Below are 16,902 nucleotides of genomic sequence, written 5' to 3'. Positions count from 1 at the left end.
CGCTCTCTATGGTGCTTCTGTAGAAGGTGGGGAGGATGGGTGGGGGCAGGGGGGCTCTCCTCATCCTCCGCAGGAAGTAGAAGTGATTTTCTGCTTTTCATTTGCGATTGGTTAGATTGATGTCATAATAATCAATATAAGCATCAGTCTTTAGAAAAAAAAACTGTATCAGTCTATCTGCTGGAAGAATTGGGCTTGTCAATAACTGACAGGTAATAAAGTGAACCAAAACTAAAATGAACTCACTACAAATGGAACCATGAGAAAAAAATAAGAGACTCCTTCTTCATACATTAACTTTAGTTTTCAACATTCACATCTTTAAAAACATTCAAGGAAGATTCACAAATCTTCAGTAAAACCAATCAAGCCTGTAGCAACTTTTTCCCATTACTGCTGATTTGCAGGAGAAATGACTAAATAATGACCAATATGTCGAAATATTTGATTGAACTAAAAACAGGTAAGAGCACCAGATACAAATGATAAAAAGAATGGAGCCTTCTTTCATACCTCATCACATTTGCTTTACAGATACTTTTTGTAAATGTTTTCAAAAAGGAAATAAAAAAAATCTGCCCAGTATTTAGCTTTGATTATTTTTCTTGTTCATGATGCATCCTGCATCTTAAATAGGAGATAAATATAGATTGCAATCAGCCTTGTCAGGCACATATGCTCTCTTTCTGTGAAGCTCGGCTCAGATAAGCTTGTGTTCAAACTTGGCAGAGTTTCTGCACAGAGTTGATGTATGGCTTCCTCCTAGTGTAATACAGTTTCATGTTACATTTGCAAATGTAGCGGCAGGCTTTGTGCTGCAATCATTTCTCTTTTCTCCTAGCCCTGCCTTGTTGTAGGGATGGATTGACAGAGATGGCATGATAAGTCTTTCTTGCAGTCATGCATGATGATTTTGAATATGTTTGTTGTGATTTTATGCGCTGCGATGCCTGCAGACATCCTGGATCTTTCCTTCATGCTCTGCTGATGAAACTTTCTCTTTTATAGTCAGTTCATTTTTTAGGTTAATTTTGATTCTCTGACAAATTTTTAAGGTACATATTTTCAGGGTGAGCCTACTTGAGAAATCCTGCAGCACCTTCCTTTCCACATGCTCTATAGATAAAATTATTAGGACATTTTTCTTAAAAATCATTTATTTTTCTTAGCTGAGGTTGTTTTATTAATGATTTCAAAACAAGTGAGAGATTTAGGACATTTGTTCTTCAGCTCTAATGTTGCTCATCCTTCCAAACCGAAATGAATAATTAAAGCTGTTCTTTAATATCTCTCGGGAATGCACAGATATTTCAAGATCTTCCTCTAAAGATTAAATGTACTTAAAGCTAAAGTCAATTATGAAATGAACTACAAAGAACTTTGTCACCCAGTTTTCTCAGTAGCTCACTTTTGTTCTCCTGAATCAATAAGCACTTCATGTGGTTGCCTTTTCCACCTCCTTCTATCAAGTCTGTTACTATAGCAACCTAATGACGGCTAAGGGGGCCATTTAAAACTGTAAGGGCTGAAAATACCCACTGTGGGCAGCATCAAGCAAACCAACCAGCAAGCTGCAACAATTGATGTGACATGAGTTCAAACACTGTCTGCGTCAGGTTCGCTGGTAATTTGAAGGAAACAAACTCAAATGTCACATGCAGTTTTTATTCTAAGAGGATCGCCTGTGAGTGTAAAGAGGGGAGGATCAAAGGTTCAGATGCTGTGAAATTCGGGTTTTAGTCCAACTCATTCAAACTCGCCTATCCCCTTTTCTTTCAGTGTGTGTCTATCTTCTATCAGGCCACCGTCTGTCTCCATCGCCCCCCTTCTAAGTTTTGATGGGAGGAGTCTCTTTTATTGAGATTGTCTCATTAAAAGCTGAGCCCATACTGCATGTATATCTAGGAGAGAAACAGGCTATAATCAAAGTTAACGGTAGCAGCCCAGCTAATGCCTCTGTCCGGACAGTGTCGCCGTTAAACAGAACTCCATCCCATAGCAGGCTACTATAATGAGAAGAAGCAGAGAAAACATATTCAGTTAAATGAAAACAAATATTTTTATATATGCATTGTGTGCCTTTCTTACAAGATACAAATCACACAAAACTGTAGCTTATACACTTGCTGACTAGGGGATCTAAATGTTTCAGAAGGTTTTATTTTTACCCAACATAACATCAAACTGACAGACAAATCAAAGTGGAAAGTAGCCGACTAGAGACAAAAAATTATAATAAGCAGATCAACTGAATGACTGATTCAAAGGTACAGCCCACCAAGCAAAAATTAGTTGAAAGGGCATTGAAAAGACGAAACGATTTACGTCCAAATGACGTCAACATTTGATTGAAAGGCAAAAGGTGAAAAGCTATCATTTTCAGATTGTTGAAAAGACGTGGGAGGCTGGGTTTGCTGCGTCTTGTCATGGTCAGATTATCAGATAAAAGTGGGGGGAAAATCTGATTGGCCAAACACAGACCAATTTTCAACAACTATTTATGGACTAAATCAAGACTATGACAGACCGACCAGATTTAGCCTAAAAACTGTCTACATGATGTCTGGTGTTTGGTGGGTGACTTCAATAAAGGAGAGTAACGTTTATCTTCTCCAGTGTGCTAACCTAAACAAATGCAAACCTGATAATAATATGATTGGTCGCAAAAATGGAGATGGAACCGCTTTTATACCAGTGGCAGAGCGAATGACAGCAGCATTCAATTCAATTCAGATTATTTCTATAGCGCCCATTCACAACAAATGTTGTCTCAAAGCACTTTACAGTTCACCTGATCATACAATCAAATTAATTCAAAGTTTTCTATACAAGGAAAACCAGTTGACTGCATTGACTCGAAGGCAATCCCTCACACTAAGCATACTTATAGCGACAGTGGAGAAGAAAAACTCCCTTTTAACAGGAAGATACCTCCAGCAGCACCAGGCTCAGTGTGAGCGGCCATCTTGTGAGGCCGACTGGGGTTCAAGGAGACAGAAGCAGAGATACAGAAAGAAGCAGAGTTACAAAAAGCAGCTGTAAAAGGCGGCCCCGTCCAGGAAACACACAGCCAGGCAGACGAGCTCCAAGCCAGCTCCCATGTCAGAGGATGAAGAGAGCACATCCAGCCAGTCACAGTCAGAGAAACTGGACTTAACTGAAAAACAGGCCAATCTCCAACATCTATAAACAAAGGTGTTGATGGCAGCAGCACAGCTGATATTTCTCTCCAGGATGGCATCATAGCCAAACAGGAACAGATGAGTCAAAGCTACTATGAGAAAAAACTGAGAGAGCAGAACGTTAGAGATTGAATTGCAGAGTGGCTTCATTACTGAGGATGTTACTCCAAACACTGTTAGCACCTAGCATAATGCAGAGGTCAGGGTTTAAAACCTGCAGAGGCCGACTGGGGTTCAAGGAGACAGATGATACAAAAGGCAACTGTAAAAGGCGGGAAACACACAGCCAGGCAGACGAGCTCCGAGCCAGCTCCCATGTCAGAGGATGAAGAGAGCACATCCAGCCAGTCACAGTCAGGGAAACAGGACTACACTGGAAAACAGGCTGGTAGTTGTTCTCAGAATACTAACACTGTATGCAAAAAAACAGCATCCACATGTCGTTTTCCAGATCTAACAACATCTATATCGGGGCTCTTGAAGACTGTGCAAACTAAGCACCAACACTTTGACTTCCCCAGCACTTTTAATACAATTCAGTGCAGCTTTTATTATGAAAGTCCCAGAAGCAACACTGATGACACGCCTCCAGTCTGCAACTTTAGTCTGCCGGTCTTTAAAGAAATTAAGCTCGGAAACAAAGGATTCTTCAAGGGGACATGTGTGCAGTGCTTTGTCAAAAACATGAATACATGAAATGCAGTTTAAACAAATTAGGAAAAAAACTTCTAAGCTGAATATGCAAAGAATTCAGACATCGGTCAGGTACCTCTGTAGAGATCGAACATGTCTTCACAGATTATGATGACTTTGAATTAATGCTTGAAAACAGAAGGTTAGCATCTGATTGCACCTCTACTGTTTGAACGGCTGCTCAGATATCTGCCAATAAAAAGAACCATAAAGATAAGGAGGCATGTAATAACTGCCTCCTAGTTGTTTTGGCATCATTCCACCTCACTGAGTGACCAAAAGCATTTAAACGACAAAAAGATTATCATCACAGCATACATTTACTAGTTCAGTTTAAAAATCAGGACTTGTCTGAAATTCTAGTAAGTTTTCTAAATCACGGATCTCTGGAACCATGTGGATCTTGTTACGTGGTTCAACAGCAAAATTTTGTATTAATAACTTAAGTAATGGAAAAAAATCAACAGTGATTGTGATTAACATGCGCCCCCTCTAAACTGCCAACACCTAAATCAAAATATCTTCGTGCATCATCATATCATCCCCAAAATACCACAAATGCATACAAATACACAACCACATTCAATTACAGGCTAAATTATAAGTCATTAGCATAAAAAATGGACTATTCTTTTTTTGGTACGTCTAGGTATTCTTTAAGAGTGATCAAAATGAAAGTAAGCTGTTCAAAATGCATCCATTAATCCATTTTCCGTCATTCTTATCGCTGATGGGTTGGCGAGGGGTGCTGGTGCTTATCTCCAGCTGTCTATGGGTGATAGGCGGGGTCCACCATGGACAGTTCGCCAGTCCATTGCAGGGCAAAAGGACAAACAGCCATTCACACACACTCAGAACCAAGGAGAATTTAGAGAAGCTAGTTAAAATATGTGGGAGGGAGCCAGTGTACCCAGAGAGAACCTACACATTTTCAGGGAGAACATGCAAACTCCATGCAGAGAGACCCCGGCCGGGGAATCGAAGCCCGAATCTTCTTGCTGCAAGGCAACGTTGATACCCACTGTCCCACTGAGCAGCCCTGTTTAGAATGGAGGCGCATAAATCTCGTTTTAAATTGCCTCCTGGGTTTTGCAACTTAGTGACAGAAATTGTAGGAATCAAAACAGTTATTTGCATCGTTATGTTTCTGATCCCTGATCTAGGTTCTTCTATATTACACACATTAATTTACAATTATATTTGTACACATGGGAATGACTACTTCATGTTTTACTATTCAGTCCTCATACAATTCACAGCGTTGGAGATGGCATCACATTGGTTTCTTCATTTGAAGTCTTAAAACTATTATTGTTTCTCTGATATTCCATATGCATTGGGGTTTTAAACCTTTTTGATTTTTGCAGCTTTAGATCTATGTACTGAGTATTTTAATGCAATCTTTTTAAAGGATGACGAAAAAGGGGAAGGCAATGGAAATTTGAGGCGGTTCCTGTTTAGATGGAAGTTCCTCTCTGTGACTCATTTATTTGAAGGAGACTGGGATCAGTCTTTTAAACACATCCTGTCTGTATGTGATATCAGCGTTTGTATTTGATCTTCTCAGTGAGCGATTCAGCAAACAGGACACATTATATATGACTGGCTGCTTCACCTTAGCTCCTTCTTTTTAATGGTTTCGTTTTTATAACAGTGGATCACAACTGTTTACTTGTTGCTCACCTTAGATTCCTGCGCCCACAGCTGCCCACACACAAGCATGCATGCACGCACTGTGCTGTCCTTTTATATTTAAAGTTGTGCACGGTTGTGCCTCTGCCTTCATTCCAATGTGTGTGCTGAGCTCTCAGCCAGAAAGCTTATCAATGGCTGTGAGACTTTGCCAAGGGTTGCTATGGTAACTGCAGAGAAAATCGCTTCAAAAGAAAGAGACGGCCATGTGTAGGCTGAATTAAATCAGAGGATAGAGTATGGGAGATGTAAGCAGGAGTGCAAGTAAATGATGAGGCATTTATGAATGGCACAGAGGGGGAAAAAGGCAAAAAGATTTTCCGCATCTGCGGCGAAGGAACCTGGGAAAACAAAGACACGATAAAAGAAAACAAGCAACTTTATGAGATGAACATAATGTTTTTGAAGTAATGTCTCTTAATTGTAAGTCTTCATTCTTTATGATCATTTCCTGTTAGTTTACCAAACCCATCTCACTAAAATCGAAGAGCTTTGTCACTGTCAGCCTTTCATCTTCGAGAGAGACCCCTGGGCTTTACGTAAAACCGGACGGCCTCTACAGAGAGGAAGTGACCAAGAAATATCTGCAGAAACACGGGTGTGTGTCTCTTCTAACCTCAGTGACTCTCTGGGATATAAGGTAGGTAGTAGCAACATTTACTCAGTTAGTTTAGTGGTATAACATTTAGAAAGAAAAATAATTTTCACCAGTGGTCTAGTTGATGGTGTGAGTAGATGGTGTTGGTTTTTTTTGTTGTTTTTTTGGAAGCAGGCCCAGCCTAATTAATATGTTATGGTTGTTACATGTCAGGTACGTTGGTCATTTACCTTGACCAAGGCACCTTACAGTAGAACTGCAGTTCCTGGACTGGCATGGTTCTCACTGCCCCTACATAGTTAGGGACAAATGCAGAGGACCCACTTAGGTCATCTTCATAGTCATGTTAGGCCACGTCTTTGATTGTATTTATTTTGCTCAGGCTGCTCGTAAGCCCACAGCCCGCCAAATGTTAAAAGTGCAATAATATTGCCTTTAAGGGCAGATTAGACTTCTGCAACCGCACACATCAAATGTCACTTGGGTGTGGTCGCGAACCAGTTTTGCTGGTATGCTTCTGCGCCGTCGGTCTGGAATTTCTAGGGACACACAGCAGTTTCCCGCCAAAGAGCAAGCAGTGCCTATTCAAGAACTCGCAAGAACTTCTGCGGATAGTCATGAGAATTTTGGCAGTGCCTGCGGGTATTATTTATCTTCCAAAACAACAATGGCATGTCTGCAAGATATCACGGTCACGAAGATGGATCTAGAGTTGCTAGACATAGAAGAGGAACAGGTTTTGTTAATGGAGTTGGCAAAAAGCCTGATTAACCTTTCATGGTAGTTGTCCACTGTAGTTGTTCCTCGGTTTTTAAAAGTGGTGCGCCCCGGCATCGGATCGAGAAGAACCACCACACAGACAGCCGGAAAGGCATACCAAGGACCAGTCACACCTGCTTTTTGTCTGCGCATTTCCGCTTGAGTTCTGCGTGGGTTTGCGACCGTACGAAACGTAGTCAGAATTTTTTTGAGGTGCACAACGACGGTTGCAGAACCTCTGCGTGGGGGGCATGGTCGCGAACAGAGACAGATTTGACGGTTACAGAGGCTATGCATCAGAAGCATAAATTGACCTGTTAATATATAGTCGAAATTTTGCAGATTCAGTAATAAAATGTCTCAGGGGATGGTCATTTAAGAAGCGGCATGAGTTATAAGATTTTTTTAAGAATGGGGATGACTTCCCCCCTCAACTCGAGTACTGCTTTTCACATAAGTAATAATCTTGTGAAAGCATCCAGCTACTGCAAGTAACTATTGCTATGGATAAAAATACAGTAGATATTGTCTGTGGAAGTTCTTTATCCTGTCCTTACGTATACATTACCTACTGTAAAAACTAGTTTGATCATTTTACGTTGAAAAAGTGTTTTTTCTTCTCAAATGGATTATCTGTATTTAATGAATATATTTTTTGTTTTTATTTTAAAATTTGAAATACCAACAATTGCACATAACTGTGTGTCTGATTACATTACTACCTTCACCAAGGTGGTTATGCTTTTAGAGTCTGTCTGTCTGTGTACAGGAGAACTGTGAAAGTTACGGAAGGATTTTAACAATATTTTTATCACAGGTATCCTTCATGCTAAAGAATAATCCATTATATATTGTTGATGATTCAGATCATAATCTGGATACAAGAATCTTTTTAAATGATTCTCTAACATTGCGAGATAGGAATATTTGGCGGAACAAGCAGTTCCCCACTAGAACCAGAGGGTGGCAGCAGTGACTATATACAGCGTCAGCATCGGATTCAAAAAGTCCCGAGGTATTTCACCGAAGAAAAGGGAACGTTGGTGTTTTGTTAGCAGGATAATTGAAAACTTATGAACATATTTTATGGACGTTTTTATCAGAGGTGCCAAGGAACAATTCACTTAATTTAGTAATGATCCAGATCAGCTACAGATTTAAGTCACAATATGGGGCAGAATTTGCTGCTTGGTGGAAGTCTGCACTTCTTTTCTGGTTTCAAAAATTTTATTGACTTTTCTGAACCAACAATTACTGTTTACTTTATTAATCATTTCACCATTTGAGTCATTTCTTGGATGACTGACCTTATGAAGACATTATGCTTAGTCTGGTTAATTTGCTCCACAGGATTTAGTAACAACTAAATAATAATTTTCCTTTCTCAACATTATAAAAACTCGCTATAAATCACACGACATTTGAACGGAAACCTGGATTTTGGCCGGTAACTTTCACTTCTCCTCCAGGGTGTGTGGGAACAGTTCTTCTATTGTCCGTCATTTCTCAGAAATCTTAAAAGTTATGCATGCATGTTGAAATTATTTACAATTATAAGATAATTAAACAATAGTCAGAGTTTAGAAATTATATTAAGGACCAATAAAAGCAGTCCAGTTGCAAAAAATAAAACATGATGCTGCCACCCCTGTACCGAACAACTACAATTCCAATCCATTTAAACAGACTGTTTTAAATATAGTTAAAACACCCATCTCAGTTAAATCAGACTGCAGAAAATGACTCCAGGCTTGTTGGTCAGATTGTATTTTTGAACCTTGATTTATGTCCTTTTAAATTGTAAATAGGAAACTGATTCTTCAGTAAGCTGACCTGCTTTTAGAAGACAGAAAAGAGGATTTAGCTCATATTGAAAGAGCTTTTGAAAGCTTGCTGGTAATGTCTGAGGAGCAGTGATTCCAAGACGCCATCGGTGGCGTCAGCAGTGACAGACACAGAAAAGTGTCCTGTCACTAAGCGTTGCCAACACGTTTTTAGTCTCTTAGATACAGCAGACTTCCAGCACACCCACCCTGACATCACAACCGCTAACCAGTGGCGCACAGACACAACAGGTCGTTCTAACTAACCATCCTATCCGGTTGTTAGTGGTACAGTGACAGCTCAGTCTCCTGATGTTTTCATACTGACGGCTCAAATAATGTCTGCACAGTAAAAAGTGCACAGATGGAAATTATGCAACCGGCTTGTTTTTCCATTGATAAATGCACTTCAAACAAACCTGAAATATCTTGTTTTTTCTTTATTTAAAATAATAAACAAGATATTTGAAATTTCTGTACTCCACACTCCACTAGTCAGTGGCGATGATGAACAGACTTAACGGTTTTTTTATTATGTCTCTTTAATAACTGAAAGAGCAAATAAACCAAAGTTAGCTTTAAACCATTCACCATTTTTGTTTGTAAAGTGTAGGAAATTGCTTTTTTTATTGCAAGTTATTTCTGAAACAAGCCACATTAGTTGTTTTTGTTTTTTTAAGACAGATTGGACGGCCAAGCAAAGTAAAAGGACCAACAATGAAATGATTGTCTGGCTTCTTTATGTATAAATATTTTAAAATTTTATGTATGTGCTTTATGTATAAATTATTAAGTTTTACCTTCCAAACTATTCTGAGCAATTTCCTGATTTTCCTTATCAATGACTTTTCATTTGAACAAAGTAGATTTCTGTTTTACTTAATTTGTTGAGTACTTTATACACCTCTGTGCAAAGACGACTGCAGAGGCGTCAGATAAAGTGGATCATTACAGTTCACTATCACCCTGGGTCTGTGATAATGGGCCTGTAGTTGTGTCTGTGCTACTGTTCTTGCCTCAGAGTGGGGAGCATTATTCTGATTTCACCATCAAATTAAAGGAATGTCTGTCTGTGTGTCTGTTAGCTGTGTGGAATCACTATATACTGTCAGGTGGGAAATCTCATAGATACAGAGCTTGGCAGCAAGCTCAAATGTTACCACTGCGGGAGCAGCATCTTAAATCTCAGTCAGCATGGTGATTAGCCCATCCATCCATTTTCCATCACCCTTATCCAAAGCGGGGTCACAAGCGGTGCTGGTGCCAATCTCCAGCTGTCTACGGGCAAGAGGCGAGGTACACCCTGGACGGGCAACACAGAGACAAACAACCATTCACACACTCACACCTAAGGAGAATTTAGAGAAGCCAGTTAACCTAACAGTCATGTTTTTGGACTGTGGGAGGAAGCCAGAGTACCCAGAGAGAAACCACACATGCACAGGGAGAACATGCAAACTTAATGCAGAAAGACACCGGGCCAGGAATGGAACCTGGAACCTTCTTGCCGCAAGGCGGTAGTGCTACCCCCACTGCGCCACTGAGCAGGTCCTCGGGCTTCATGTTTATGACATCAAAAAGACATTATAGGATATATACTCCTTTTGATAACTTTTTGTAAAATCAGATGAAAATCAACAATTATCAATTTAAACACACCTCAGATTATCTAAAAAAAATTGTAAAAAAAAAAAAATATATATATATATATATATATATCTTCACAAGCTCTGCTTGTTTTTGCTTAGTTTGTGGGGGTTTGTGCTTTATTTCTATAGCAGAGGCATGATTCAACATGGTCAGTGAGTCATTCCTAACAGTTCCACATCTGTCTGATTCGCCACGTGAGTGTAAAGAAATTGCTTATCCTTACAACTCTGTCTGATCCATCAGGACAACCATAAAAGCAGCAGTTGCCATTTAAGTGAAGTACCTGAACGTTGTAACGCTGCAATCCATTGCCTTAAATTACTTTACTTCTTACGACCCTTCCGAATTTTTTTTCTGTGTGATCAAACATCTGAGAGCAAGCACTAAACCTTTCTGTGAGTCTAAAGAAAGATCGCCTTGTATAGAATAAAAAAAAAAAAAACCTGAAACCTGCTCACCACAAATGCAAACTGGTTTAGAACAAGCAGAGCAAATCACACAGAGGAGTGTTTTCATCACAGATACAGATAGATGATACAGATAGATGACAGATAAATGTGACTAATAAATGTGTTTATTTCTACATATTCTAAAACTCGACAGGAAAAACCTAAAAGGGATTTTTGCATCAGGAAGATGCCACAGTTTGTGGTCCCTAAGGAGTAAAGTGTCTTAACAGCAAATGGCTCAATCAATATTTTATCAAATATTTTTCTTACTCTGCTTTTGGTTTGATTTATAGAGTTTATTTTGTTACAATATTTTTGCAAGTATAAGAAGATGATTGGGAATGGAAGTTCGAAAAATATGGATTCCAGAAAGGAAAAAAAAACATGATTAAATAAAAAAAAGAAGTAGGTTTGAGAGTAACTGAGTGACATCATTCTGAGTTCAGGTAGAGGCTCTTCCTTGGCCTCTCATTGGCTGAACCTTCCTTTGACCTGTGTGTTGCTCTGTTATCATCGACTCAATCTCACAAAGTAAATTACAGCTATTTTCTTTGTGAACTTATATAGAGCCACTGAAGCAAAGGCGTGTGAATGAGAACATCAGTTCACTCATTTTCATTTCAAATGGTTTCTAGGTGAAACGCTGTGGTTTATTGGTCAGAGGTGCCTCATTTCCTGATGCTATGCTATACATTTAGAAGGCCCACATATCTTAAGCAGATCTATGGACAAAAAAAAGGTTAGTTATGAAATGTGTGTTAATTTTTACTACTAAAACACTGAATTGCTCAAAATAATACATCGTTTTTTCAATATTGAAGCATGAAAACTTCATACAGAAGGATACAAAAAAGTGAGAACAGCCACTTTATGATCAGGCACTTCCTGTTTGTTTTAGCCGACAAAAAGAAAGTCTCATGCCTCGTATCGCTCTCTGTCGCTAGTTTCTGTGGGATTGGCTCATTTGATACTAAAACTCTCTTTAGTTTAAAGGTAGAGACTTCTTAGCGAGTTTTGCTTCTTGAGATGTTTTATGTCTTTAATATTCAGATAATGCTGTATTTTCTCTGCTCTCCAGCTGTAATTACTTGACACCAGAGAGTCAATCCATCCCTCTTGTTTCGTTTCCTTGAAAGTGTTGCAGTGTTGCTTTATTTTAATACAAACGGTTGGAAGTTGTGTTTTCAGTGTGAAAATTCAAACCAAATATTGTGTTTCTCACTCAGCAAGAATTAATGAATTGAGTCTAAACTATTTAAATGGGAATTATAAAGCTTCACCTGCAGGGCAAACACTATTACTGGAGGGGTAGAAACTGATTGTCAGGAATTCATGAAACTTGAGGTCATGTTTTAAATACATCTTTTTGTCCAACATTGGATTATAACTTAAGTATTAAGAAATTTCATAGGGTTATTGAGGAGTATAAGAGTATACAGATCTGCTTTCCATGAAAACTTTGGTGTTTATAAAAATTCTATTCAATTTATTTCTATAGCACCATTTCACAACACATGTCGTCTCAGGGCACTTTACAGTTCAACCAGATCATCCAGTCAGATTGATTTAAAGTTTTCTATCAAAGGAAAACCAGTGGATTTCATTGACTCATTGATTCAAAGGCAATCCCTCTCACTAAGCATGCTTGTAGCGACAGTGGAGAGGAAAAACTCCCTTTGAACAGGAAGAAACCTCCAGCAGAACCAGACTCAGTGTTAGCGGCCATCAACTGAGGCCGACTGGGGTTCAAGAACGCAGAAGCAGACAAGAGGATTTTTTTAGCATGGTGAAAGTATCAGTGATGTGTTTTTATAGTTGGTTCATAGCTCATCCGGTTCATGGAAAGCATATAGTCTTTGTACCTCGTGGTTCAACACTTTTACCTGGATGTATGAAATCAGATTTCTGCCACACAAATTATCATAAGAGCAGTTTTATTCAAAACACAGATAAACTATGAGAATGTTCTATTCATGGTGCATGCTCCTCCTCTGAGCTCTCAGCTTGCTATTTATGCTCCTGTAGATCCTGTCCAGCCGACATGTGGACCTGTTTCTGTCCTCTCATGTCAACTTTTGTCAGTTTGAGGGAGGAACCTGTTACCACCCAATATGTACTGGAAGCATGATCTACACCAGTGAGTCCCACCTGGGGATACTCGTACCCCTAGTGGTCAATGGGTGCATTGCAAGTGGTCAGCGGTGTCTAAAGTTCACACATTTGTTACTTAAGTAGAAGTATAGATACTGTAGTTTAAAAACACTCTGGTAAAAGTTGAAGTATCAACTTGACCTCTTTACTCAAGTAAAAGTGAAAAAGGATGTGCTCCAAAAACTACCTAAAGTATAAAAGTATAAAGTAACCTTTAAAAAAAAGCCAGATGCAACTATATGAATTGAAAGCTCAATTTTTCGACTATTTTCGAATAATTCTCTGAGATAGATCCAAGGATGAGGGAGGTCTTGTTGGTCTCCGTCTCCCGATACGCTCTCGCCTGTGTCCGACCTTTCAGACATTTCAACATCTTTTTCTGAATCCGACATTGTAGCATGGCATAGACAGTTCATGTTTGCAGTTTGAAGAACACCTGCTTGCCCCTGATGATTTCCTTTAGCTAACCAATGAGTGTTTACATTATACGACTCATCCAATTACACTAGTTTTCACTAGATGTGGATGGCGCCAATGATCTGCATTGGATGGAGCACATGACATGAAATAAATATTTATAAACATTAAACTGAAGCCAAGAGTAACGTGTAACATTTGTTTTAAAAATGTAAGGAATAGAAAGTACAGATGTGTGAAAATGTAATGAGTAGAAGTCAGAAGTAGGAAGGAAACTAACTAATGGAGTATAGATACCTAAAAAGTGTACTTAAGTACAGTAACGAAGTATTTGTACTTACTTACTTGACACCTCTGCAAAGGGTACATGAAAATATTTCATTTCTTAGGTAGTAAAATAAAATAGGGCTTGAATGTATTTTCTCTGTGAGGACCCATTTAAAAAATTTGACAAACTTTTTTCAACAAAAAGTAAGTTTTTCTTATATATTTGAGTTCACCTTCAGCTTTGACACACATTAAAACCCAGCAGAGGAACAGACTGGATGTAGAGCAGAGCCTGGGATCAGCTGGTTTTTACACTCAGCTGTCAGCTTAGCAAAGCAGCTCAGGTGTCTCCATAAAAACACAGTAATACTAATTAAGTCAGTCCCACCATAACATTTGTTCTGTATTTTGTTCCCAATCCATCAAGTTTAAATGTATCTATAACTGAGTTACTCAGAGGAGCTCCAGTTTTATAAATACAGGTTTATAATATGATTTTATTTCGTATTTATTTATTCCTTACTAACTTCCAGGCAACAAATTTGTGTTAATTTTTTATCCAAGATGCAAAGCATAAAATGCTTTAGAATACATACTCCAGTTAAAAGATTGAGTACAATAGTTTTTTATTTTATAATCAGTTGTTGTACATTTTACTTTTGCAATAACCAAAGGGGTACACAAGTCAAAAAAGGAATTCATTCCAGTCGGATCAAATGTGAATAAATGTACCTAATTTCCTTCATTAAACTACTAAAGTAAAGCTATATTAAACTACACCGCACAAAATATAAAGTAGTTTTGCTGAAAGACTAGATGTGTTTACATTCTCTCTTTCATCATTGGTCATCATTGGATGTGCTCAGAGCTGTTTGGCAAAATACGATCGAATGTTTATTTGTATTTTACTTGTGTCATTCTTTACATTATCCACTATATACTGCACAAGTACAACTAAATGAAAACTGAAAACCAAAATTATTTACAAATCAAAAATGGACTGACAGAAGTAGGGGAGAGAAAGACAATTTATACAACAGAAAGGATGTAAACTCAGTTATTTCATCAGCAAAGTAGTTAATACCGGTAACATTTTACACAATCTACTCGTGTATGTTTTTGGTGATTTGTGATATCTGTAAGTAATTTTTTATTTTTTTTCATATAGTGCAATCAATTGATTAATTGATTGATTTTATTAATCTCACAGCGGCGAAATTTAATCATTACATCGGCTCAATAGTCAAAGAAGAAGGTGCAAAAGAAAGAAAAAGGTGCATGGGATATATACAGTATATACAGTGCGTCCAAATATGAAAGATTTTTTTATACTTAGATTATTAAACAGGGTTATTGCACAGGGAATTTGCATGTGTAATTATATAGATGGATATTTATATATATATATATATATATATATATATATATATATATATATATATATATATATATATATATATATATATATATATATATATATATATATATATATATATATAAACAGGTTATTGCGCAGACTATCAAATATTAATTGCACATTATACATTGCTGAGTTATTGCGGTTGTAGTGTTGCATTGTGGATACTGGTTGCAGCAGGGATGAATGACCTGTGGTAGCACTCCTTTTTACCAACAAGGTGTAAAAGTCTTTCACTGAAGGAGCTGCTCAGCTCCTCTACAGTCTGGTGCAGATGGTGAGAGGTGTTGTCCATGATGGATGGAAGCTTGGTCCAGAGTGCAGCCTTGGACAGAAACGGTGTTTCTTACCAGGTTGTTCAGTCTCTTTCTGTCCCGCTCTACGCTGCCAGGGGCCCAGCAAACGACAGAGTAGAAGACGGCTGATGCTACCTCAGAGTCTTAGAAGGTTTTAAGCAAGGGCCTGCTTGATGTATTTCAGTTTGCTCATAGGCCAACAAGCTGACTGTACAGATATATGATACCATGATGACAGAGCTAATCGCAGAACAAGGGCTGCCTATGATTGGCTGCTTTTAAGGAAATGTTTTCACATAATTAGCCGACCACTCTGAACCCTCACACAGAATTATATTGGAGTTTCCAGATAGTTAATCCAACCTAAATATGGCAAATCAATGGTAAATACGTGATGTCAGTGTGACATAGCCTTACGCAGATAGCAGAGCACTAAGCGTCCCATAGTTTTGGTCCTAATAGTCATGCTCTATTTAGAACAAGACTTCATCAAATATATCTTCCAATCTTTTTCTTTACATGAATTTTATAAAATACATATGTCAAAATTCACTGTTTGAGAAACATGTGAAGTTTGAAATCAACCGCTTCTTTCCTCTGTGTCTCCCAGCAGCGAGCTGAGTGCCCGACAGGACAAACGAGACATGGGGAAGCAGAACAGCAAGCTGCGTCCTGAGGTGATGCAAGACCTGCTGGAGAGCACCGACTTCACTGAGCATGAGATCCAGGAGTGGTATAAGGGCTTTCTGAGGGACTGCCCCAGCGGGAACCTCTCCATGGAGGAGTTCAAGAAGATTTACGGCAACTTCTTTCCATACGGAGATGCTTCCAAGTTTGCTGAGCACGTCTTTCGCACTTTCGATGCTAATGGTGATGGGACAATAGATTTTAGGGAGTTTATAATCGCTTTAAGTGTGACATCACGTGGCAAGCTGGAGCAGAAGCTGAAATGGGCCTTCAGTATGTACGACCTGGACGGGAATGGGTACATCAGTAAATCTGAGATGCTGGAGATTGTGCAGGTCAGTGTCTCTGTGGAAAACAACACACACACACACACACACATAGCATTGTTAACCAGTTTATAATGTTTAGGGGACACATACACACACACACACACAGCGTTGTAGCCAGAACATTTTTATAGGGGTGGCCAGGCAGGGACTAATCCACAGAATGGTGTCCGAAAGCAGACAGGCTCCAGATCATCACAGACATTCTACACTTTTCCAACAGGAAAATGAACAAACACATCATCAGTATTTTCCAAATAAAGACTAGCTAGATTTTATGAAAGCCTTTACTAATAAATAAATGTGTTAATTTACAATTACATGTTGTCTAAATACAGGGTATAGTAAACAATCAGCTTTAAGTTGTGGTAGTAGCATAAATCTATTGTAATTTCTTGCCTGCATTTCTGGGCTAAAATTTCCACTATACTTTAATCCATAATTATTGTGCATAATATAAATACTTACATATACCAATACCTACATTATATGGAA

At 38.5% G+C, this 16,902-nt stretch overlaps 1 protein-coding gene across 2 annotated transcripts in view; it reads left to right on the top strand.

The window, feature by feature from the left end:
• The window catches only part of LOC119773009 (neurocalcin-delta A), a 69,821-nt gene that overhangs the window by 26,974 nt on the left and 25,945 nt on the right, over positions 1 to 16,902 (top strand). The window contains exon 2 of one of the 2 annotated variants that reach the window (XM_038269785.1): positions 16,005 to 16,416. In XM_038269785.1, coding sequence (XP_038125713.1) covers positions 16,039 to 16,416 — 378 coding nt within the window. In that variant the 5' untranslated portion in view covers positions 16,005 to 16,038. The remainder of the gene's footprint in view (positions 1 to 16,004; positions 16,417 to 16,902) is intronic. The other variant, XM_038269786.1, reaches the window with a different exon arrangement.

The sequence above is a fragment of the Cyprinodon tularosa genome, unplaced genomic scaffold (genome assembly GCF_016077235.1).
Source record: "Cyprinodon tularosa strain WSP-4 unplaced genomic scaffold, ASM1607723v1 ctg739, whole genome shotgun sequence".
In the NCBI taxonomy this organism is placed as follows: domain Eukaryota; kingdom Metazoa; phylum Chordata; class Actinopteri; order Cyprinodontiformes; family Cyprinodontidae; genus Cyprinodon; species Cyprinodon tularosa.
This window is presented reverse-complemented; position numbering and strand designations above follow the sequence as displayed.